The sequence below is a fragment of the Nothoprocta perdicaria genome, unplaced genomic scaffold (genome assembly GCF_003342845.1).
Source record: "Nothoprocta perdicaria isolate Ctin4 unplaced genomic scaffold, notPer1 scaffold_22, whole genome shotgun sequence".
NCBI classification, from domain to species: Eukaryota; Metazoa; Chordata; class Aves; order Tinamiformes; family Tinamidae; genus Nothoprocta; species Nothoprocta perdicaria.
In genome coordinates this window covers 5,318,815-5,342,944 of record NW_020455415.1, presented here as the reverse complement: position 1 = coordinate 5,342,944, position 24,130 = coordinate 5,318,815, and the positions used below count along the sequence as shown (strand labels likewise).

The 24,130-nt window shown below is 38.3% G+C and overlaps 1 protein-coding gene across 3 annotated transcripts; it reads left to right on the top strand.

Moving 5' to 3' along the window:
• Positions 1-8,673: 8,673 nt before the first annotated feature.
• Positions 8,674-24,096, top strand: CUNH8orf48 (chromosome unknown C8orf48 homolog). Of its 3 annotated transcripts, XM_026038977.1 has the most exons (8): positions 8,818-8,828; positions 8,915-8,997; positions 10,727-10,985; positions 12,314-12,439; positions 17,684-17,925; positions 21,013-21,165; positions 22,971-23,072; positions 23,860-24,096. In XM_026038977.1, the coding sequence occupies exons 1-8, from the start codon at positions 8,822-8,824 to the stop codon at positions 23,869-23,871; spliced, it is 984 nt and encodes a 327-aa protein (XP_025894762.1). In that variant the 5' UTR covers positions 8,818-8,821; the 3' UTR covers positions 23,872-24,096. The 3 variants fall into 3 exon arrangements, with proteins under 3 accessions (XP_025894763.1, XP_025894762.1, XP_025894761.1); XM_026038976.1 differs by lacking the exon at positions 23,860-24,096 and having other exon boundaries at positions 22,971-23,276; XM_026038978.1 differs by lacking the exons at positions 8,818-8,828; positions 8,915-8,997; positions 23,860-24,096 and adding an exon at positions 8,674-8,729 and having other exon boundaries at positions 22,971-23,276.
• Positions 24,097-24,130: the final 34 nt, after the last annotated feature.

Sequence of the window (24,130 nt, the reverse complement as noted above, 5' to 3'; positions counted from 1 at the left end):
AAATAAAAAGTAGTCCATGGGGAAAGCAGCTAGTCCGGTCCTTCCGAGAGCTCCACGGACTAGATCAGGACCTCAGATAAACAAAGACACTAGTGATACATAGTTCAGCTGAAATAATTTTCTTAATATCTGTTTGGGAAGGGAATATAATAAAGTTTAAATAACATCACAGTTTTTTTCCTTTTTTTTTTAAGCCTATGTAACTTTTGGGATTGTATCAGTTTAGAGCAAGGTGACTTTACAGCATTTTTTTATTATTATTATTTATTTAAATGCAAGCCTGCTCTTGTGTTTACTGTTCCCTGATGCTGCAAAGACCAAAACGATAACTAGATACTGGTATAAGGACAAGTGATTTTACTCAGGCAGACCACACTGAAACACACATAACAGCTTTCGTTATATGCTAATGGTGCCACAGCTTCACTGCCTCATCTTCACTCTATCAACGCTGTAGCTGAATTATGGTTTTAATATCTTGGCTCCTCTTCTGACTATGATTTCTTCTGGTTGCTTTTCTGATCTGCACTTCAGTGCAATATATTGGTAGGGACATGGAGGGCACTGCAGAGAGAAAGTCTCCTCATTGCCATTTCAYGAAGTCATGTATACACATGTGTATATGATCTAAACAGACTCAGAACTTATGTATTTTTCAGAACACTGAATATAAAACATAGAAATATTTCTTTAGACCTAATTTGTAAATCAAAACTAGCAGCTTTCAACCTAATGCATTTCCCACTTTACGTATTTTCCATCCACTCTTTACAATTATTTTGCTTTGAGTATTTAATAAGCACACAAAAGACAAACTACTTGAATGTGAACTACACRCATGCATACAGTTTAACACATAAATATTCAGCAGATCAGAGACTAATTATTATTCACAGCCCAGACATGACTGTAAATGTACATTATTTCTTGTGCTGAAATAATCACTTTATTTATGTGAAATAATTATTTGTGAGTTCAGGGCCTTACAGCAAGATACATTCCTTATATCGAGGAATTTATAACATTAAATAAGTGCAAGAAACAACAGTGGGAACTTCCACTTAATTCAGGAAAGAGAAAGAAAGTCGTAGATATATTCTTATTGAAAGGAATAAAATCTGGGAAGGASATGACACACCATCTACAACGCTCAGTTCTTGCAGACAGGTAACTTTCCCCAGATGGATCCATCTACTGATTGTAAAAGTCACAGTGGGACAAAAAATTGCTTTCCACAAAACAAGGTCAGCACATCTTCCAACACACCTATTCAGACTCAATACAGCCTAAATGCCTTCCTATACATCTAACCTTCATCTGCAACGCGTGAGCTTGCCCCACTCTGTTCCTTTACGAGCRTTTTGATAACAAACAGTGGGTTACGATGACTCAGGAGATTCATTTGTTGCCAGGATGGGATTTTCAAGCAAAGATTGCCATGCTCTCAAGTCTATAACTCAAAATGCACTGCAGTGTAAAGATACCTAATCCAATTCCAGGCTAGCTGTAGAGAGCTAAATCCTTTATAAGTTTCACAGGAAAATAACTCAGACTTGAAGTTTCTATAGTTTTCCAACTTAAGTACAATTTTTGGAAGCTGAATAACTGAAACAGAATGATGCTTTAATCGACACTTTGCCAATCAGATTTATTAAGAAGATCAGTCCATTTGCTTCAGCTGGTTTTAATTATCTTCTGTGGTTTTATATTATTTTATATTATTATTTATATTATTTATATTTATTATATATTTATTTACTATTTATATTTTATATTTATATTATTATATTATTTATTTTATATTATATTATATTATTTATATTATTATATTATATTTATAGTTATATTATTTATATTTCTATTTATTTATTTATTATTTCTATTTATTATATTTATATTTATTTATATTATTTTATATTATTATTTATTTTGGTTTTATACTGGTGTAATTAAGCACATCACATCCCATGCTGCTTAATTTCCTTAAAGATTTTGTTTGCCTATTTTTAAGGACTTCARCTTCTAGGTGTTTAAATCAGTAGCAAAAGAAAAGGAAGATCATCTTAGAATGAAATGAAATCAAATCAAAATGTATTTTAACATTATGAGTGTTCATTTCTTAGACTGGCAATTTCCAGGTACCAATCTCAGGCAAGATACCTTGACATTTTTAATCATATAGATAGTATAATTTTGAAATAACTATAGGCTTCTGCTTCTTGTTGTTTAAGATTCAACAGAGGATTTATTGTAAATGGGGCTTTAAGGAAACCTATTCTACTATTCCAGCTAGCTTGGGCAATGACTGCTGTCAAAGTAAAATTACTGCCATTAAATCAAGAAACTAATTAGAAACAGATCAGCGCATTTGTTGTATGCAGGAAACTTGTCTACCAGCATGGAGCAGAATAATTTCGTCAAGAGTAGGCTTCAAGGCTAAGCTCTGCCTGTACTCTTGGTATATTTGTGTTACTCAAGGTGCATGGAAGAAGCTCCATAGTCCAAGGTTCATGGGTGTTTCTTCTGGTAGCTAGAACTGGGCCATCAGCTCTCGCTTAGAGGAAGACTGGGAACACAAAGATCTGGAAATCTGGCTCAAGCCTATCTATGGGGCCAAGAGGAATCAGGCCTGAACCTTCTTCTATAATCCAAATGTAACTGGAGCCCTCAGACGACTGCATCAAAGCCAAGGATAGTGTCTTTTCTTTATGATCAAATTGAAAGCATTATGGTCTGCTTGTGCTAAAAGAGAAAGAGGATACTTCTCTCTGGTTCACATAGCCAGACATTAACTGCATTTGACMGTATCTGTGAGATACTCTTTTGTTCTGCTGAAAATCCCCTTTCACACAGACACTGGGAATTCCCTGTGCACGTCATCATTTAACCTGTCTGCCAAACTCAATATTTGCTTCCCACTGCCTACTTTTCCCCCTTGTGGGTGGTTCAGCAGAGCAAAAGGCACATCATTATCCCATAAATACTCATCAGTGAGTTTATTAAACCGGGGAGAAGAGTGCTGGCCTTGCTAAGTTCTGCTCTTGCACATACTTGTGAATTGCATGGGACAATGATTCACCGTATGTAACATACCCCACTAGACAACACTTTTTTTATCAAAGGGCAGTAATGAAGGAGACAGTGAGTAAGAGGACCTGCCTTGTCCCAGCCAGAAGCAGCAGGATTAGATTCCAGGAATCTCTGCTGTAATTCTGTCTGACCTTAAAGGAATCATTTATTCTTTATGCCTTTTTTTCCTTGCCTGTAATGGGGTCGCACAAAGCCTTACTTTATACGTCTTTTGAGAGTAATTAATGTTCTAAATACACTTTGAAATTATATGATGAGTCAGTGCAAAATGTACTCCCATATGGACACTTAATTGCTTTTTAAGGACATTTTAGACATATGCATGCTAACATGCTTAATATGAATGTTTCCCAGCCTATGATAATTGGAGATTAAAGGAATAACAAAATCTCACACATATGAAGTTCTCTTTGCTAACGGGACCTCTAAATTAGGATTTTGCAATTGTTTTTTTCTTTAAAACCAACATGCACTGGAGGGAACGCTAAATTTACTCAATAGTTACAGGTTATTCAACACAAAGCCAGTGGAATGCACAGAAAGGGACCTGGAGGTACCAAGCAGTTTGTCTGGTTGCCTCCAACTAGCTATTCTGCAGGTGCAAGAAATATCAGCTATGCTTCAAGTAAGCTACTGTTAAGAGTACAATAGCTTTACCAATGCAATAATGATCACTATTTAAACTTATAGTGGCTATCTTTATTAAGAAGGCCTATTTTAGACTAGGACACAATGGCACAATGGAACAAACTGGTTGCCAAATTTTAAGATTAGTGTCAATTTACGGAGTTGTCAAACAGTCCCAGAAAACTGAGAAGCTCCTCCTCTGTAAATATGATTACCTGATATCACTCAGCCAGCAATGAAAGGCTCAGTGCCAGCACTGGCTCACCTTCTTCCAGGACCATTAGATTTCACAGAAATAAGTCCAGCTTCAAAAGAGAGTACAAAGACTGTCTTCTAAAAAAACAAAACAACACTATAAAATAATTCCATCTTCTCCAGTAGTAATAATATTCCATCAATAGTTAGAAGAAAAACAGAAAGAACTTCCAGATGTGATTTACAGCGTCTGTGATATGCTTCAATAACACAATGATTGGCATTATAAAAGCCATCTTAAAACTAAATAAATAGTGTTTTTACACGTAGCAGGATACATGTCCAATTAAAGTGTTAATATGAATGTCTGCAATTTCTAAATGAGGGGATTTTTTGAAGTCTCAAAATGACTCATCAGTTTGAAATAAATTCTGACAGGTTCCCAAAAGAGTCAACTTATTATTTAAGAAAACTGATTAATAACACTAGCATTGATCTGTGGAGAGTGCATGAGGAATTGGCCTTTCCCTTAGAAAGCTCTCCTCACAGCAACATGCTGCAAGTTGTTCAGGACAGTCTACAGAGACATCATCAAGTAAAAATAATAAAAAGAGAAAAGAACATGAAGAAAATTTCAAACATGTACCATAGGAGGTTCTGAGTTCACTTCTTTCAGGTGAATTAATGTCATGTTTGGAAACAATTTCAACCTGTCCCTCTAAGGGAAAGGACTAATGCTCACAAGTGCAATGCTGGTCACTGGTCTGAAATACCAAATATTTAAAGGAAGGGTCTCCTTAAGGGCACTTTCATGACAACAAAATAAAATAAAGCCATGTATGCAGACAGGTATATGAGAATGCAGATCATGTTAAAAAACACACTGTGTGCCCCTGTAATGAATGAAGGCAAGAGGATTAGATATTAGAAATTTCTCATGCTGCAGCTGCAGCACTGACTCTATCCAGACAAAAACAGTCCAGACTCTTAAAACAGACATGATTTAGATATTCAGATCCAATCCATACTGTTGTATAGTCAGTCACCACTCCATCCTTAATGCCCGTATTTAACTTGCACTCTGCTTCGTATCTCCCGTTTACTTAACTATATTCAACTATAAGGAGAAGGGACTCACAAAGCATTCYACAACATATATACCCTGTTTGCATTAAAACGCAGCCAGACGTGGGAAGGTGCACGTTGCTATTTAACAGCATATCAGGACACAGTAAGATTATTTCTCAAAAGGAAAGAAAAACTAGGAAGCTAGAGTGTAATCATGCTAACAAGAACCTAGCATTTGCACTGTATGCACTGAGCCTATTGCCAGCCCTCAGAAACAGCTGTGGCTGCTTCACAAGCACAAGTGGTAATTACTGGTTTAAGTCTCATCCTAAGGGCCACCTTTCCCCAGGAATATAGCGCTTTCTAGCAAAACACAGGAGCGACACATGTACAAAAAGCTGGGCATAAAAAAATAATAAAAAACCCCACTATTCACAASCTGGTTGTTCATTGGATGTTTCTCCCCCAGGTACTTATCAAGTCTGACAGAGATAAAATTATACTTAGCTAAAGAAGTCATAGCGTGACTAAGGGCAAGATATGAGACAGTTTATCTTTACTCACGAAAGTTCTTTAGTCCTTTCTTCTTCACCCTGAAGCTTAGTGAAAATGCATCTAATTGCCATTTTCCTACAACAAAGTGGAGTAACAACAGCTACCTGTTAGTCATTCTCTTATTTTGATAGTGCAAAATCGATTCTTTATAAGCACTTGTCTGTAACAAGAGTAKGGGATGTTTTCAGCAGGGAATCTTACTTTTCCTTGTGCCAAATTCTCCTGAGTTGGAGAACTATTTTGACCAAGGCTCTGAATGACTTTTTTTTACTGTGTGCAAATAATTTCTTATCAGTAAAATGCAAAAGTTCTAAAATTTATCTTCCAGAAAGGTGGTATCTTTCTATAAATACAAGACTGAAATACATTGTTTTCTGTCTGCAAAATTCAGTCCACAGCTTTCACTTAATTTAYATTTATTCAAACTTATAGAGTGGTCACTTTTAGCACTTCATTTGTATGCGCACTTCTGATCTACCATGGACACCAGCCAGTCTCTAACGATGTTAAACAAAAATCAATCTATTTCCTAATTAGAGATGTGAATTAATGGAAACAGAAGTCACCACTTTAAATGCAGCAGGCCCTAAACAAAAACTGCTTTAAGTGCCCCATGTCCTACACCATTTCCTGTGTAATATTTTCAAGTTATCCATTCTCACCAATGATTTATAAACTCTAGATGCTACTTGGCAGTACTTTCAATGTCTATGTGATAAAGGAGGAAACCTTTATTGTACCTTGAACTGTCAACAGCTTGTTTATGAAATTTTCCAAAGAGTTTTTGTATTTGTCCTTCATAGGTAGAAAGTCATTTTTTGAGAGAGGAAAAAAAAAAGCCTGTATTTTCACACAGAAGGATTCCTTAAGAGCATCTCATTAACGAGTTGCATCAATTTACCTGTCATCAGGCTATGCTTAGTTCTATTGGCCTCACACCATAATTCACCAACTAGTACTGACCCTCACTGTGACAGCCCAATTGGTTCTGGTAGCAATATTAATGAGATAATTTGGGAAACACGCTGAGCAAGTGCAAATTCTTACACTGCCCTTTGGTTAGAAGGGATATTACAACTTTAACAGAAGGAGACATCAGAAAGTGTTTACCCTCACAAAGGCATTCAATAATTGTGTTTAAATTTAATACAACATATAATGGAGAGATGTGCTGCAGTAAAAGCCACTGTTACTGCTTTTCACACAATACTATTAATACTCTGTATTGGACCAACTTCTGGATATTGGCAGAATGAAATTCAGATATCTTCTGACACAACTGGATTGGGGCATTTATTATCACTCACATACCCTTTAGAAACAAGTATGGGTTCAAATAATTATTCTATTCAACATATGAAATTCCCAGACACCAGCTAGGGGAAATGTAATGATAAAATGACCTGCTTTAGGGAAGACTAGTGAGAAAAATTATCTGTATCCTGATGTTAAAATCAAATGCATTTAATATTAGCATCACACTTTCCACCAATAAATGTCAGAGAAATAAACCTGACAGAACAATATATTTTCCATGCTCCAAAATTATGAATTTTAAAGAGGACCGAGCATGAAACTGCAAAGTATTTAACTTCTAGGGAATAAATTCAAATACCAATCAGGTCAGTAATAATCTGATGTCAACTATTACCATAAAAAAAAGTGGACAATGATAAATAACGAAGTASCAAGCTGCCAGAGAGGTATTTAGTGGAAACTGTGAGGATCTGTGTTATTCTTTCTGTATTTTGATTAGAATTTTAAAGAAAACATAATGTTTCTCCCTATCCTATTGCATGATCATTTATAACTTGGAGTATGAGAACTGTCAGCCTACCTCTTGAATTGTTCCATAAACCGTTCTGATTCAGTCTGGTTTCAACATTATCATCTTGGGAAGGAAGACACAACACAAAATGATCAGTAAAACGTGAGCCCTTGAATTTGAATGTTCAGGAGGCACTGTAGATTTTGCTGATTTAAATGGTATATATTTTCTTAATTATATTTTTCTCCCTATATGTTGCTGTCATTGTAAAGAAAAGCCTGGTTTTGTGCAGATCTCTCCCTCTCATTGGCATTCATTTGACTCCCACTTCTTGCAGTATGGATAATTTCCCCTTACATTCACAGCTGCATACCTCTCTAATTGCTACCATAATTTGTATAGATGGAAAATATAAAAGAAATATTTACTGTGCATATATTAATTTAATTTCCTGTAGCAAGCTAGATATGAAAGGGCCAGCACCACATAAGCAGGCTACTCTCTGCAGAAACCAATAAAGCACTGAAGTTTAAAGCATCTAAATGATATGTAGGCAGAACTGTTTAATCAGCTTGGCCTTACACTGCTGCATGAAGAAATTTATTTACTCTTCCGCAATCTACCTCATTGCACYGGCCAAAGGGTTTTTCTGCAATATATGAGCAGCCTATGGAGGTCTCTTTGCAGAAGACCATGGGATCTGCCAGGGTCCRCCTGATGAAGGATGGGGGAAGGCAAGATTCTCTCCGTAAGGACCTCAAAGTGAAGCTGAGACCTAGGCAGTTCAGTCCCGAGGCWGCCTGTGGTAGTCAGCCATGAAAAACCACCTTGGGGACATAGGTAAATGGGGACATTGGTACATGCTCTGTGCTGCACGGGGAGCGCCACGCCAGCTGCTGCCACGTGACAACTGGGATGCTTTTGGGGTCATGTCCCAGTGGGTCATGTCCCAGTGGGGAGTCCTCACTCCCCRTAAGTGAGGGCTCAGCCATGTCACCTCACCAGAGCCTCTTGCCCCACCATGTCATTTCACCAGRCCATTTTACCTCATGAGACCCCCCCCACCCGCCATGTTGTCTCACAAGACGCCCTCACCCCCTGCACCACGTCGCCTCATCCAGCCCCTCACCCCGCCATGTCGCCCCTCACCCCCCGGCCCGCCCCACGCGCGCCATGGCGGGCAGCGCTGGGGGGACGGGCCGGAGGAGGCGGAGCCGGGGCCGCCCCGGCGCCTTCCCCTGGGCGGAGGCGGCGGCCATTCCGCCCCGCGCCGCCCCGTGTTTCCCTCGTTCCCTGCGGCGCTGAGGGGCCCGGTGAGGTGGTTCGAGGCTCCCCACAGAGGCCGTGGTCGCCGCCGCCTTCCCAGCGCGGCCGCTCGCGTTGCCGCGGGGCCTCGGCAGCCCGGGGCCTCCTGCGGCGGCGGAGGGTAGGTGTGACGAGCTGCCCGTCCTCGGCGAGCTGGCGGGCGGCCTCCCCGAGCAGATAGAAGTGTGCGGAGGAGAGTGCCCTATGGCTGCTATGTGGTGTGAATATAACTTTTTTTGCTGATTTATTTATTTATTTTTCCTATCTTGAGGGGAAAAAGCTGCATTTCTTCACGTTTTCCTCTAGGGCCCTTCCCGATCCCATGGCTGCGTATCCTGCACGGTCAAGGGGCTTTGCTGCCATGTCCACGAGCTGAAGTGTTTCTTTTGGTATGTGCGTGGGGAACAAAGGAGTTGATTGAACCAGTTCCTTGGTTTCTCCTCTTTGTCCTCTTTCCTGCGGGATGGAGCTTGCTCCTCGGTCCGATGAGATTGATGGACTCTCATCCTCGGAGAGAGGAAAGCTCTGTGTTGACTCTGTCATTAAAGCAGTTTATAAATGTGCCTCACTTACAAGTTATTTATTCCCTGCAACGTGCCTTTATCTCTTAATGTTATGACAAATACCTTCGTTTCCCTGTGGTAAATCAGTTTGCATCAATTATAYATGACATTATGAAGTAGCTCTGGTTCAGACAGCCCTACTTTTTGCCAAAATTCCCCATCTTGTTCCTTTTCTACCTCAAAATATTCAGCCCTTTTCAAGCCAAGGAAGAAGTACCACAAYTGCAAACCTGACTTCTGAGGTCGGCTCCGTGCTGGAGAGCTGGAGAGCTAATTTCTCTCTGTTTGTGTTTCATACCATTTTTCTCCAGGAGACCTGATCTCATTAATCAGATTCCAACCTGCATTAGTGTTCCTACAATGAACAATAGAATTACTCAGAGCTGTTTAATATTTAAAGTTTAGATCAGTTTAGATCAAAGTTTAGATAGAAAGTTTAGATTAATATTCTTTAATCTGGGGGGACTATGCTAGAACAAAAAGAAAGCCTCTGAAAACCAAGAAATTTATGGCTGCATGTGGGATTTGGATGTCCAGCAGTGCAATAGAGGTAAATGCAATAGAGGCCTCAGTTAAAAACAAGCAGCATGTTGAGCAGGGAAATTGCTAAAGTCAGCACCTTTAAAAGAACTTGACTTGGAATTCACTGATAAACAGTGAGTACAATATTATGCCAGAAATTGAGATGTCTTAGTTTGGTATAAACTGTCTTTCTCTAATCAGTGTTGTAGTGTTGGGCTGCCTTCCCTTCTGGTGGAGAAACCACTGCAGTCATTGCTAAAATCATCCTTCCAAAAAGCTGCTTTCCAAGTAGTTATGCTCCTTTCTCTATGGGAGYAGGGAATAAAAATAGCACAGTATTATTTAGGACAAAGTTATTGGGTTGTTAAGATCAAAGGCAGATGGGCTGTAGTGTATTATTGTAATGGCAGAGGGCAAGGTAGGTAGACTAATACTTTAAAATATATCCATAGCACATTACCTGTTGAGAGTTGCACTTTTTCTGGTTTTTTTTTTTTTTTTTTTTGAGCTTGACTCTGGATGCCTCTGTTTTTTTTTCACACTGAGAGTAAGACTGTATTCATTTGAAAGCATTGCATGGCTGATGCCTATTGCATTTTCTTTCTTATTTTCTGGACATAAAATCTAAGTAGAGATGCTTTTTATTTCTTAGCAGTATAGGGTTTAAATGTAATGGCRAAAAGATCCAAGCTGCCTTGTTTTCATGAATGATTTTATTCAAATATTACCTGTAATTCACCACAAATCTGAAAAGAATGTTGTTCAAGATTTGTTGTTGTTCAGTATTGTTATTATATGCTTATCCAGCAGAGATTAATGATGCACTACATTTATCAGCAGTAGTGCTTTGAAGAATGCTGCCTTGATCAGCACATTGATTAAGTAGTTATTTCAGACTCCTGTTTTGGCAGCTAAATCTGTTTTGAGCTGTAATCATTCTCCACGTGAGCCCCAAGACTATAAATAACCCGCTTCTTCCCATGTAATTGAAATTATGTGCYTTGTTTGTTTGTTTGTTTGTTTTTCTTGGCAGAGCTGCACTGTGATGACCACCACAGCTGAGAACTTTCCTGACCATGAAGAGAGGCAAGGGGAACTGGGCCAGAGTTGCAGTAGCTCCACTTTGGACTATTCAGAAGATACATTTGAGTCATTCAGCGAGGAGGAAGAAAGCTGCTCACAATATGAGAGTGAATCATTCGAATCTTATTGTTCCACAGAAGATTTAGGGAATTCTGTAATATCAGATGTGCTGGAAAGGCTCTCRCAGCTGGCAGATCACAATCATGCAGGTATGTGGAGTTTATCATGCTTGAGACCTATCCCTTACATCTGTGGAAACTTGAATCAGCAAAAATAAAAATGTAAGAATCACATACAGTCTTCTTGCTGTTCAAAGCAACATAGGTTTAGTAGTTCTGCTAGGTGTTTTGCCCTCCAGGACCAATATATGCACAAGGGTACTATTTAGCCATGGAAATGCTCTTTTAGCAATTTTATGATGTTGAAATTGGTATTTTTACAAACTCTGCAAAATACTCTGAGTTACCGTATGTGAAAAGTAGCTGGGAAGCATTCTTTTCCCAAGGGCACAGGGGAAGTTCCAAGACCTGAAACACTTGAGGGGGTTTCATACTTGAAAGCTGCATCAGATGAAAGGTTAAGAACAGGCAACAGAGTGTAAGTTAGCTAGCATAGCCTTGTTTATTAGTTACTTCTTTTTCCATTTCTGTGGGGTTCTCTGTCATTCTTGTGCATTTTCATTTTCTCCAAGGCTGATCTGGAAGGTATCGGGAGCACTTGAAGACACTCCTATTTAAAAAAAAAAAAAAATCTATCTTTGGAATAAGGGAATCTATCTTTCAAATATATTTGAAATATATTTTTCAAATTTGTGTATATATGCATAAATTATATATGATGTGTTTTAGTATCTGTTAATATATAATAGCTGTTACTCTTGTAATCTCATTCTTCTGAATTCAGCTTGACCAGCTGGCTTAATATGCTTRGTATGTTGAATGGGGACCATGTCTTGTGTTTACTGCTCTCATTTCCACTTCCTGGCAGTTTCCTCAGTCACTGCAAGACTGAAATTGTACTGGAACCCCTGGATAACAGGGGACTGATACATGAAAGGAAAAGAAACCAAAACTTGTATTTTTCCCTTGATCAGTTCCTGGATACAGTTCATTTAAGCTCTCAGGAATATTTGTGCCTTGTGGAAAGAGGCCGTGTGGGGTTGAAAGTAAGTGATGGACCTGAGGGAGAAGGTGTATTGGTGTTAAGCTAAATTGCAAACAAAATTAAATGTGTTAATAGCTCAGAGCATTCGTCTCTGTTCTTCACAGCATATCTGATACTGTCCTTTGATGGCATGTTTAAAAATGAACAATATGAGATATTTTTGTGTGATAGAAGCTTGCTCAGTACATTTCRCACCCAAATCACTGTTGTGCTCTGAGCAGTCATGTCCTGGGATTTCTTTTCCTTCAGTGGAGAAAACCAGCCATATTTGAGTGCATTTTTGAGTGCATATTTGCATCCTCTTTTATTTTTGTTTTGTCTCAGTCCTGCTATCATCAGGATGCATGTTCTAAGCTACCTTTTTTCCTTGTAGATGAACAATCTGAAACAGCAGAATCTGCAGCTGTAGAAAGAGATTTCTTGGGGAAGTCTATTGACCTTATAAGAAATAAAGAAGTTGGCATTAAGCAAGACAAATCTGTCTTCAAAACTCAAGCTGGTGAGTTCAGCAACTCTAGTAGAAGTTATAGTTCTTGTTTCTTTTGGAAGGCGAGCTACATTTTTAACTAGACTTAGTGTTATATACAAGTTATTAAAATCAAGCAAGGTAGTTAACAAAGAACAGCGTTTCTCTCTTTTATGCTTTCTGGAAAAACAGTTTGTGTGCCACTGCTCATATTGCTTGGATGCCCCTGATATGACATCAGCCTACTAATATCTTGTCATAAGGACTGGATAAATGTACTTTAATTAAAAAAAAAGTATTGATGTTAAAAACTTATCTATAAACATTGAATTTTTTTTTACTGCAGTGTTTGGTATTTTCTCTTTTCTCACCAGCAGCAAGGGCTAGGATTTAGATCTGTTTGTTTCTTCCAAAATAAATATTAGTTTAGAATTTGTGCTAATGTCTGCCCTCTCCTTGAACAATTCTATTACTCCTGTCAACAATATTCGAGTTCCTTTCCCAGACTGAGGGAGGCAGCAGGATACTAACACTGACAAAAACAATAAAGCAGCTTTAACCAAGACCATGATGGAAAAGGAGACAGAAGGAAAAGGAAGGAAGAAGGATGTTGTTTGCATGTACTCGTTTTGAAAGCCATGGCAAGAGCCGATGATGGGATGCAAGTACTGCTCAGGTTTCCCTATAAAGCGAGCCAGAGATGCTGCTTTCTTGCTTTTAATTAAAAATAGTAACTGGGCAAAAAARTAGTTAAAGCAAAAGTATTATCTTAGGCTATATGGATGTGAAATTTGAACAAACTTGAAGTTTTTAGGTGACCTTTAAGAATGATTCATTGATCAGAGATACATCCTCCTTCCTGGATACTTTGTGACATTGTATGTGACTATAAGCATCCTCAGGTCTTCCATAAATCATAAAAAAACAAGACATAAGATCATTTTAGGTTATTCTTAAGTATAGCTTACTCACAGCAGTGGTGAGTGAATGTTATGAGTTCCTCACTCCATCCTTCAGCATTTTTCTTATTATTACCTGCAAGACTGCCATGTAGTCAGAGGTGAAAAGACAACTACATAGATCATCAGTTCCTAGACCAGACTTTGTATTTTGTAACTTTTTGATTCACAGAGACGTTTAAGAGGTGCTGATGAAAGTATAGTGCTAAGGAAGYTTTCCAGCTAGACAGGGTTTTTCCTTGAAGGTTAAATTGGGAAAGATTCTTCTCTCAATTTCCAGTTGTTGTAGTTCTGCATAAAGAAACCTTCAACTTTTGTGCTCTTTCATGGGTAAGAGGAATCAGTCTGGTCACTGGGTGTGAATCACCAGGTCTGTCTCATTAGATCGAGGTAACTTATGAAATGATGCAATTTCTGCTGCTTGCCTGCGCTGTTGCTTTATCGTCATAGCAGCTAAGAACTTCTCTGTTTAATTGTTACAGTGCTTCCAATTATTAACAATATGAAGAACAGAAAGTAAAGTTCACATTTGTACTTCTTTCATGTAAACAGTACAAAGTACTGTTTGTCTGGTTATTCCCAAATCCATCGGCATCAATCAAGCACTTCTCTGTGCACTGTCTTGTAAGGTAGAGTATCAGCATATGTACATAAAAAAAAAAAAAAAAAAAGCACAGCAGATTTCATATAATGGCATCTATAAATGTCTGCCTCGCCTTGACTTTATTACTCAGTAGCCACGACTCTTCTTTTCACTGCTTGGAGGGTTGTGAGGTTGTTTTTTTGTTGTTGTGGTTGGTTGATTGGTTGTTTTGATAGTAATAGTTTAAAAAGCAAAGTATATGCATTGGGCATACTTGTTACTTTTGAATTCTTCAGGTAATATGACAAGAGGTTTATTACAACCACTGATAGGATTAAAAGTGAATAAATCTCTGGTTTGCACATGAGAATGCCCTGGAATATAATTTTTACTTTTTGTAGTTTTACTTGTAGCTTGGGAGAAAGCAAACCCAGATGTTGGCTTCAAGAAAAATGAGAAAGTTTTGTCATTGTTATTGTCTCTTTCTTTGTTCCGTCTCCACCCCAGTTTTGCATGAGGAAGCTGTTACTGTTGTTAGGCAAATGTATCTCCTAAAGGACTACCATTACTATGAGTCCCTGATTCCATTTTTCCAAAGTCTTGAAGAGTCTTCAAAAATTACTAGAGAAAACAGCAGTTCTTCAGCTTAAGCGTTTTTGTGCTCACCTTTGTGTGTCCACCTTWATGTGGAAACAGAAGGCTTTACTTCTGTGTATCATATCTTCCTTTCAGCTCGWCCACTATATTTCCGTCTGCTGAGTGTATCTAGTTTGTATTCTCTTGGTGAGTAAGTTTCCACATGCCCAAGCATTTAATTATTGACTTAGCACATTAACAACCAGGTTTAAGGAGCTTGAAGGCTAGGAGCTAAAATGTGATTAAACCCTGAGACAAGTCTATGATGCCTCTAAGAGACTTGTAGCATTTAAAAATCATAAAAGAATAAAATTTCATATAATCTTTTTGACATGGTTGGACCTTTTATAAGGTCATGTAACAAATGTATAGTAGCGGCAAGTGAAATCACTTTTGTGTGTATATATATATTTTAGTTCTAAATATTGAACACCTCTTGGAGCTAAAACTGATCCGTACCACTGAGAAATGATGAATATCGTGCTAGTGTGTGGAATCACAGAAACATTAAGTAAATCATTAGGTGCATATAAGTGCTTTATATCGGCTGTAGTTGATACTAGTTCCAAGAAAACAGGCATTTGAAAGATTTGCTTCAGAAGGTGGTCATTTTTGGTAATGGTACTTGTCCTAGCTATAGGAATTTATAGAAACCAAATCTTTCTGCATTTGCAAAAAAACATGCAATTTGTGCAGATCTGGTTCTGCCCAGACATTCAAGGCTTCTGTTCTAATTTGTTTCCTACTAGTCTGTTAAAAACACCTACTATTCCATAGTAAAATAATATTCTTAGATCTGTTTTATTCAAGTAAATTGGAGCATATCAGAAATTCATACAAACCTACTGTGATTCAGTYCTATCTGGCAAGCTGAAATCCTATAGCCAGATAAATCTCCACTCAAATATATGCTGGAAGGGAAACATCAGCGAGCAACATCCCTGTGGAAAGTCCTGCCTGTAAAGAAAGTTCACCTGGTTCGTTAAATGTCTTAGTAGAGCTGGGAAAGGATTTGTTCTTTTCTCTGGAAAAGAATGAGTATCTTTTGAAAGACAGATCTGCAAGGTCCTCAATGTTGCTACTTCTCACCAGTAGAAATTGAAGGAAAAGTGTTGGAGGAACGTTTTTGGCTTTGAATTAATATTTATATTTAATGATAAAGACCTGATTTATTGGACTGCTCATTCAGTTCTGTGTTATCTGTACAAGTCTTTCAGATGTGGCTTTTGCCTCTTAGGCTTGTCTGCCTAATCTGAGCTGCTGTACTCAGTTGTGCAAAGTCAATTTTAGATAATTATGAAACTCTTATCTTGAGATGCAGAGTTAATCTTTCTGAAAGGTAATCATCACTTAAGTGTGGCTACAGCCTTTCACAATTGCCTTTCCATTATCCATTTAAATGGAAAACAAAGCCGTTTTTCGTTTATTTTTGTTTTTCACCCGTAGATTTGAAATGTCATCTTTAAAAATAGTTACATACAAAAAAGAAAAGTCTGTGTAGGTCACTGAGTTGTAAACTGCATCAGGGGTTTGGAAAGTAGACCAAGGGATTAGCAATCTCCATCGGAGCACATCGGATGCTTCTGTAAGCAGAGCAGCTTGGTCCAGTCTGTTGTGCTTTAATGCCCATGTGCTCTGTGGTTTGTCATCTTAATACACACAGTTCCAACCTGCTGTCTGTTCTGGTGTCTGGCTTTGCTTTTCATGTCACCTCTTCCTACCTTTTCTCCTCTCTTAAGAAAGTGATATGAGAATGAAGGATTTTGGGGTAACCAAGCAGCAGCAGAATGTGCTTCAGCAACRGTAATTGGCACTGGCAGGGATGCTCTCCAGGCAGACATGCAGTGACATTTAAGTCTGCCACCACAAATGGAGATTAGCATTTGAGCATGTCTCGCCCAGAGATGGAGAGAATTTCTTGTCTGAAAAACAAGCAAGAAATAAAACCAAACACTAAAACTTGTGCATACATCCTATTCTGTGCATCTCTTCTCCCCTTTTGACTGAAGGAAAGGCAATTGTTTGCTAATGAGAAAACCTGAAAGTGTAAATAATCATTGTATAGTTAAAATACTACTTTTCATAAATTAGAGGAGGATTCTTCCTGTTTCTCCCTCCTCTGCTTAAAGAGCTGGACAGCAGTGGTGACTCTTATGGCTGTGTAGTGTCCACACAGCTTCATTGTATGTGGCAGCTAATGAAATAACTGAGTTGTGCCATGAGAGAAAAAAACCCTTATATTAGCTAGTTTGTATTGACTGGGTCTTTTTTAGTCCATGAAAGAAATGCCCACTAAGCACTGAATGAGGTTCKAAATCTCTCCTTATCCATCCCCATCCCAAGTGTAATCTTTCAGTTTTTATAAATAAAAATTATTATAAAAATAAATAAAAATAAAACCATTGGAATGAAAGAAAATGAGAGTGTCAGATATTGTTTAAGCGAGGTCAGAAAGAATTTATAAAGTGATCACTGAAGCCTCAGAGGAAAGTGTTTTCCAATATAATAATAATTCTTCGAGGAAAAAAAAGGGAAAAGAAAAAGTGGAGTGATGGCTAACTATAGATTATGTAATATAGCTGATATGTTTTCCAGAGTTTCCTCAATTGGCACTACCCTAACTTTGCAATGGGACTACGGAGATTACTGTACTTGCTATTTTGAATTCCTAGGCAAGTAGTTTTCTCTTTAAAAGTGAATTCTTTATGTTTTACCACGGTGTAGTTTCTGATAGGAGGAAACTAAATCTGAGTTAGACAGTCATCGAAAGTCTATGTAATATCAGAATATTCAAGTATCTTCTTGCTTTATTAATATATTTGTGCTATATCAAGTAGCCTTTATCTTTAGGATTCTTATCTCCTCTCCACTTTTGAGGCTGTGCATAGATATTTATGATGCAAGTTTCCATAGTTTTTACCAGACGGTCATTTAAATTCTGTGCCGCGCTCTTACGCATAGCATCACCTCCAGGCTTGACATCGATTTTCTTTTTTATTAGCTAGATGATAAAAAGCCACAGAGATAGAAGACCAGTGATGTTTTCCTTTTTTTGATGTAGTAATTGATATTTTTSTTTTAATGATATATCCCTATCAGAAATTACTCGGGTGCCAGATGGAGAACTGGATGCTCTCTGCTCTTTTTGCACTGTTAAGATAAGCAAGATGCATCACCAGCTGATCTCTAAGCAGTCAAACTGTGGCAAGCCAAGAAAGCTGCAGCGTGAATCCACACCAAAGAAAGTGGAGAAACTGGATACAAGTGCCTCCAACTGCATTGTTCCTCTTCAGCTCATGAATAGAATTCACCTGAAAAATATCAGAGAGACAACAAAGCAGGTACTGTAAAGAAGAATATACATAAATATTGTCTCCRCTTTTGGGAGAACTACTGAAGGAAAAAAAAAAAGACAACATGATATAAGGAGCAAATTGTGCGCACTTTACTCATGCAGTGCTCCCTGGCTTCTAGATGAGATTTTTTGGTTGGTATTTCAAGATTTACATTTCACATCAGTTTGTTAGATGCTCCTGCTGAGCTGTTGCTAGTGAATAATCAAATCATTGTAAAATATTGTCTGGTGATGAGATGATAATGGCTTGTGTGATTGAGAGAGGCCGACATGGGCCTTTACTGGAATCCGCAATAAGCACCAGATTAAGTGGAAATAGAAAAGTCCATGCTCTCTGATTTTATTTGCAGACATTATTTACAGAAATATTTTGCATGTTCTGTGATTGTGAAGTCTTGGAGAAACAGCTGAGAGGCGGGTGTCAGACCTTGGTGTCCGTATCCTTGTGGCCTTGTCGTGCCAGCATGAAGGGCCTTGCAGGATGAAAGCAGTTGTGTGTGACTGGAGTTTTGGGTCTGGATATAGAAACAGGTTATTTGGGAGGAGCAGAGGGCTCTTCTGCAACCTTCTTGTCATGGTCAGGAAAGCAATGCAGGAAAAGGATGTGCGGGARGCTTTAAAACACAAAAGTGAGTAATACTATGGAATATATGTAGGGCTGCTCTTAAAGGATTTCTTGACTGGTGGAGGTCAAATGTCACGTCGTGAGCCACTTTGTTGCTCTGCAGTGCAACAACTGGTGCTAGTTGTTGCAGTTTGGGCCTTGGAATTTTCCGAAAGGCTGATGTTTCCAGGACTGTCTGATTGGAGTGGAGCTGTGAATAGAAAAGTACATTATACACTCAGATTATTTTGAAAACAGTTATCATTCTTGTTGCTTCTCTTTTTCGAGGAAAAAAGACATTGTGAAAAAAAAAAATGATTAAAAGCACTCTAAAAGGCACAAATCTTTCCCTACCACCTTTCTTTAGTTTTTAAYATTTATCTAATGTTTGAAGCATGTCCAATAGATTCTTGGTTACGTATGTTCATTTATTAAGACATATATATATATATATGGCATCTTCACAATATTTGAAGAACTTTTATTTTTCAGAGGCCATTTTTTTCCCATAGGACAGGCCAGCAGACATACCTCCTCACTTCAGCTCTGCATCTGCCAGTAATCTCAAGACTGATTTTTTTTTTATTTTCTCTAGATTTACTTTTCTTTTTTCTTTTTTCTTTTTTTTTTTTTGCTTTGTACTTGTAAATGGGTATGAGTATGCTATAGCAGTGATCACCTACAGATGACTTTAGCCATAAATCTGAGTCTTGGCAAATGTCTGTAGTATTTAAAATTGGTACAAAATGCCTACATTCAGGGAAGTTCTGATAAAAAAAAAAAAAAAAAAAAAAAAAAAAAAAAAGAGAGAGAGAGAGAGAGCTTGGACTGCCAATTACAGTAATTTATTTGGCTTTATCTCTCACGTACACCACCTTTAAGTTTTTGCTCTAGAGCATGTTAACAGCGTTTGTTAACATATTCCTGTGCTAAGCCTGTGTCAGGTGAGCAGGGAATAATACTTTTCAAGTCAATTCTGGGGTAGAGATTCTTCCAGACTTCTTGTTCACTGACTGTTTTGAAATTTCAGTGTCCTGCTGCTTTTATTCAGTTAACATTATCCAACTACSTGCTCCCAAATTTTCTAGAGTTTTTACCATTTCTTTCTGTGACACTTCAAAAATACATATTTTCTAAGAAAAATGACTTAGTCTGACCTCTCCATCATCTTCTCTGTGTAGAACATTTTTATGAAGAAGAGCTCAAGGGAAAAGGAGGCAGAAGGGGATTGAGACATAACTCTAGGAAGCCAAAATGATTGGTTCCACTGCTCTTCTAACAACTTATTACATCTGTGTAACCACGTGGATTCTGTGTATATTAGATTAGTTAAAAATAATTGATATTTCATGAATACCAACACTGAGATTTGTGTAAAGCCATTAAATATGCTCAAGGTTTCATGGTAAGTAACCTAACATAGGAATTGCTAAGTAGTACTGTATATCTCACAAATTGCCTGCAGAATTTTATTTCTGTTCCAGTTCAGAGCTGTACCTGAGTATTTGAACTTGTTGCCTCAGTTTATTTTTTCTCATAAAATCTGTACAGGTAATCATCACCTCTGTGGCTGGTACTTAAGGCCTTATGTATGCTGCCAGCATGGTTCTAGTGGAGGAGTTACTGAATGAGTAACTGAAAGAGTGGAGGAGTTCCTGACAGACAGCAGTATATGAATTATTACAGGTTGACCATGGCTGATAGTGAGCTGTGCTCATCAGGCATGTTTACTCTTTTAGTCTCGTGGAAGTATGGAGTAAAATATGTCTAACTTAATCCGTACTTCACGAGCTAATGTATGTGCTGAGGGAGAAGACTGGTTATCAGACACAGCCTGTGGCTTCCTGGCTGATCAGCTACTTAACCAAGATAACTTGGGGCTGCTGGTGCTCTAACCACATTTTAGCACCAGCAAAGCATGTACAGATTTATATCGGCAAAACTCTAATTTGTACTGAGCATCCACCCAAGGTCAAATGAGCTGGACTAATCAAAATAAATTTTTGCTAGTATTACTGTCTTCTCTATTAGTCTTGGCTAGACATAAATGTGTTGCTTGAGTGTCGTGTCACCTCATTTTTCCTGCCATTATAGTTACTCTGGAAGAAATTCGTCCTGTGCACAYAGAGCGTCAAGCATCAGGAGTGTTTGTCTAGTAAAAGAAGAACTAGTAAATATATGTCAGTGCTCTGATTCTGGAAAAGGAATATGTGATTTAAAATTAAAATGTTATTGCTAGAAGGGGTAATACATGAGGAAAAACAAATATATTTTGATGTGAATACATTCAGACAGGCTCAACAAGATGATAGTATTACAGTGATTATGAAATAACTTACAACTGCTTAAAAAAAGCAGATCTTTGTGTTTAGACACTATCTATCTCAGTACTTACATTGATTATTCTTAATGGTGAAACTGTCTTGCTAGGACAGACCTTACTCCCTGCATCAAATTCTCATCTTTCAGGTGAGAGAAGTTGTAGTGCACAAATCCTCACTGTGCCCTGACTGTATGAAGAAAAAGGCAGAGCTGGCCAAGATCACCTTTCTCAAACRGAAGAAGACTCTAGTGGAAGGAGCTTTGCTTCAGGAGAAAATGGAAGAGCAGATTTACTCCAGAGTAAGCAAATGTTGTTAAAATAAATGCTGTGATGTATTTTGTATACATACTGCAACTAAAGAATCCATAAGCCAGWCTCCCTCTTGATTTATGGCAAAGCAATTGCATTGTCCTGAATACAGAATAAGTTGAAGCAAAATTTGACTCCATGTCTTTGATAAAGTACTTGGGACTAGCATACTGATCAAGTCATTTGTGCTGGCCTGATTTATAAAAGCGGAAAATCTCTCCTATGGTGTCCTAGAATTGTTTTGGGTACCTCTTGATGGATTTTCAATGGTCTGTTGCAAATTCTGTTTCTGGTGAGATGTGCAAGAGAAAAGGATAAATAACAAAAAGATATATTATTAGGTAACTATACCTATATGAATCACCCTCACTCATCTTTAGAGTTAGAAGACTAAGAACAGGAGACTGCAACKTACTGTGGAGGCTAAAGCAGATTATTGCTCTCAGGGACTATTTCTAAGACTCCTTCTTAACCATGCCCGTGATGTGATATGGTCACCTGAACGTGATTAAAGTGAAAAAGAGATTTCTGGAAGAAACCTTGACCATTTTTTMAACAGTTGCATTGAGATCAAGATGGCAGCTTGTTACAGATTATACAGTTAGAATATCTTCTTTTTTGGTCACAATATCTACTCTGAGACATACCTATTTACCTTGTGGGTTCCTAATCCCCTACTGCTCTGAGTGGCAGTAATATCACTTTTTAGAGCTTTTAACTTTGTACACTTACACGTCGACTGGTTTTTTTTTTTTTCCCCCTCGCTCTACTGTTGTGTGCTTTTTTCTCAAGATGYGTTTAACATTTTGCTGTGTGATTGTGACTTCCAGACTGAATAGCAGAGCAGAAAGTCAGGGCTAATGAAAAATATCCAAGGACTTGTAGAGAAAGAGAAAAAGTGGCTTTACAAACAAGTATTCTCCAGCTGTCAGCTCTTCAGAGATGCTTTGCCCCTGTAGGTCACTGTTCTCTCTGGTTACAATAGACTTGGRAAATGGTTAGTCTGTACAGATACAGTGAGATTTCCACTTGGAGGACCATTTGCCCTCCTGTCACAGAAAATGGTTCTTGTTGCCAAATCCCTTGGAAATAGATTGTGGGTAAGGTAAGCTGAAACTCATGGAAACTCCTGGCTCTCCTATTACTCTTCCTTATGATGATCCGTGTTTCAAAGGGGAGTTATATTGGAAGCATGTTGTTTCCGAGCATTAGATAGGGAATCCCTCAAACACCAGATCTTTATTTTTCTGTGTGTGTGAGCAGGGCARGAATTCATGGGCTGCACAACACACACTTTTTCTCTTATTAATTCCTGATTTGCTTCCTTGGTGTGTTCATTTACCATGCTCTGTGAAAATTTGYCTGCATTCTGTACCTGAGGAACTTCAGTTTCAAGTCAGACTTCTTTTCTCTTACTTTGCTTCCAACTTCTCCAAAAAGACCAGCCTTCCTTGCCTCCTCTCCCTAGGGAAGAAATGCTGGGGCAGCAGCCAGTGCAGTACGTGAGCTACACAATATCTCTGGGCTCTGTCATCTATCTTGGCAGCCATCCCCAGAAAGCTGTAGTGACACRTGGTCTCCAGTGACCAGCATAGATTTCTGCATGCCTGCTTTAGGGGGCAGATCACTGTCCACACTCCTCAACAAAGTTTTTAAAGATGATACTTTAAAAAGGCAGTAACATAGTTGCTTTTCAGGGGCCAGGTAGAGCTGCCAAGATAGGACTGGTGATAGGACGTGACAAATGGCAGGAATCCAAAATCAAATAATATTCTGTGATTTGTTTTTGTTTCAGGATGTGCTTACGCTTGTAGGAGAAACACTCAGAAGTCTCCCCAAACTTTCAGATGATCCCAGCAACATATGGCAAAGGCTGAAAGAGAAAGGTCAGAAAAATGTAAGGCCTGAAACTGGTAAACATAACTCAAGGACATAAAGAACTGGGAAAGTCTCCTGCAGGCAGCCATGTACTGAATGCCAACTATTGTGGATGTAACCTGTTTTGTCAGTGATGAATTGAGTGGTGGTTTAATATTCCTGCAGGTGGAACCAGATATGCCCAGCATGCTGGATTTTGGGTTTTGATTGAACTCCTGGTTCTTCCCAAATGCAAATGCTGCAATACAGTATAATCCAGCTAAATATATTTTTCAAATTAGGGAAGCCAACGTTTTTTATTATTAATCTGACAAGCAGTAGATATTGTATTTTTTGAGGTCGCTTGTGGGATTTCAGAGCAGCTCACAGCTGCTTTCATCCATAAAAAAAAAAAAAAAAAAAGATTTCATTTTTCAGGGCAGGGAGGTGTAATTACTGGGTTTCAGCTTAATCTTTGCCCACTGCCTCCTGTTAAATTGAAAGTGAGAGCCCCAGGTGGAGGAGAAAAAGAAGGTGGCAAAGTAACCATAGAAAGCAATAAAATGATATGCAGTATTTATAGAACTGAAATAATGAGTCTATAACAGAAATTAATCAGTAACGCTGAGGATGCCAACAGGATAAGTAATGATAATAAATTAATCATAGAACCTGTCTGGAATAGATGTTTAGGAGGAGAAAAGAACACAACATAGATTAAGATTGGAAAAAAGTCAATACTTTTGACCCTTTTMTTTCAATGTACTGTGGGATTTGTTGTAACGTTCTGTGCTTTTTAAGATGGGAAGTCCTTGTCTTTCAAACAGGTGAAAGTTTAGTATCCAGATAAAACGACTTCATGCCGGAGGTCTCAGCAGGTAAGACAAAACCGAAAACAGATTCATTGCAGCCTTAACATCGAGGGTAGGATATAGGCTCATCATTGTCGCAGATGTAGCCTGCCTTTGTGGCTGTTGAGAGCAGTCATTCATGGCCTCTCTCTTGCAGTGGTGGTCTCTGGTTTCCTAATTTCTCTCCATTCAGACCCCTGAAGGTGGTTGAGGGATTAGCCAGATCCATCAGCTGCTTTTAGGAATA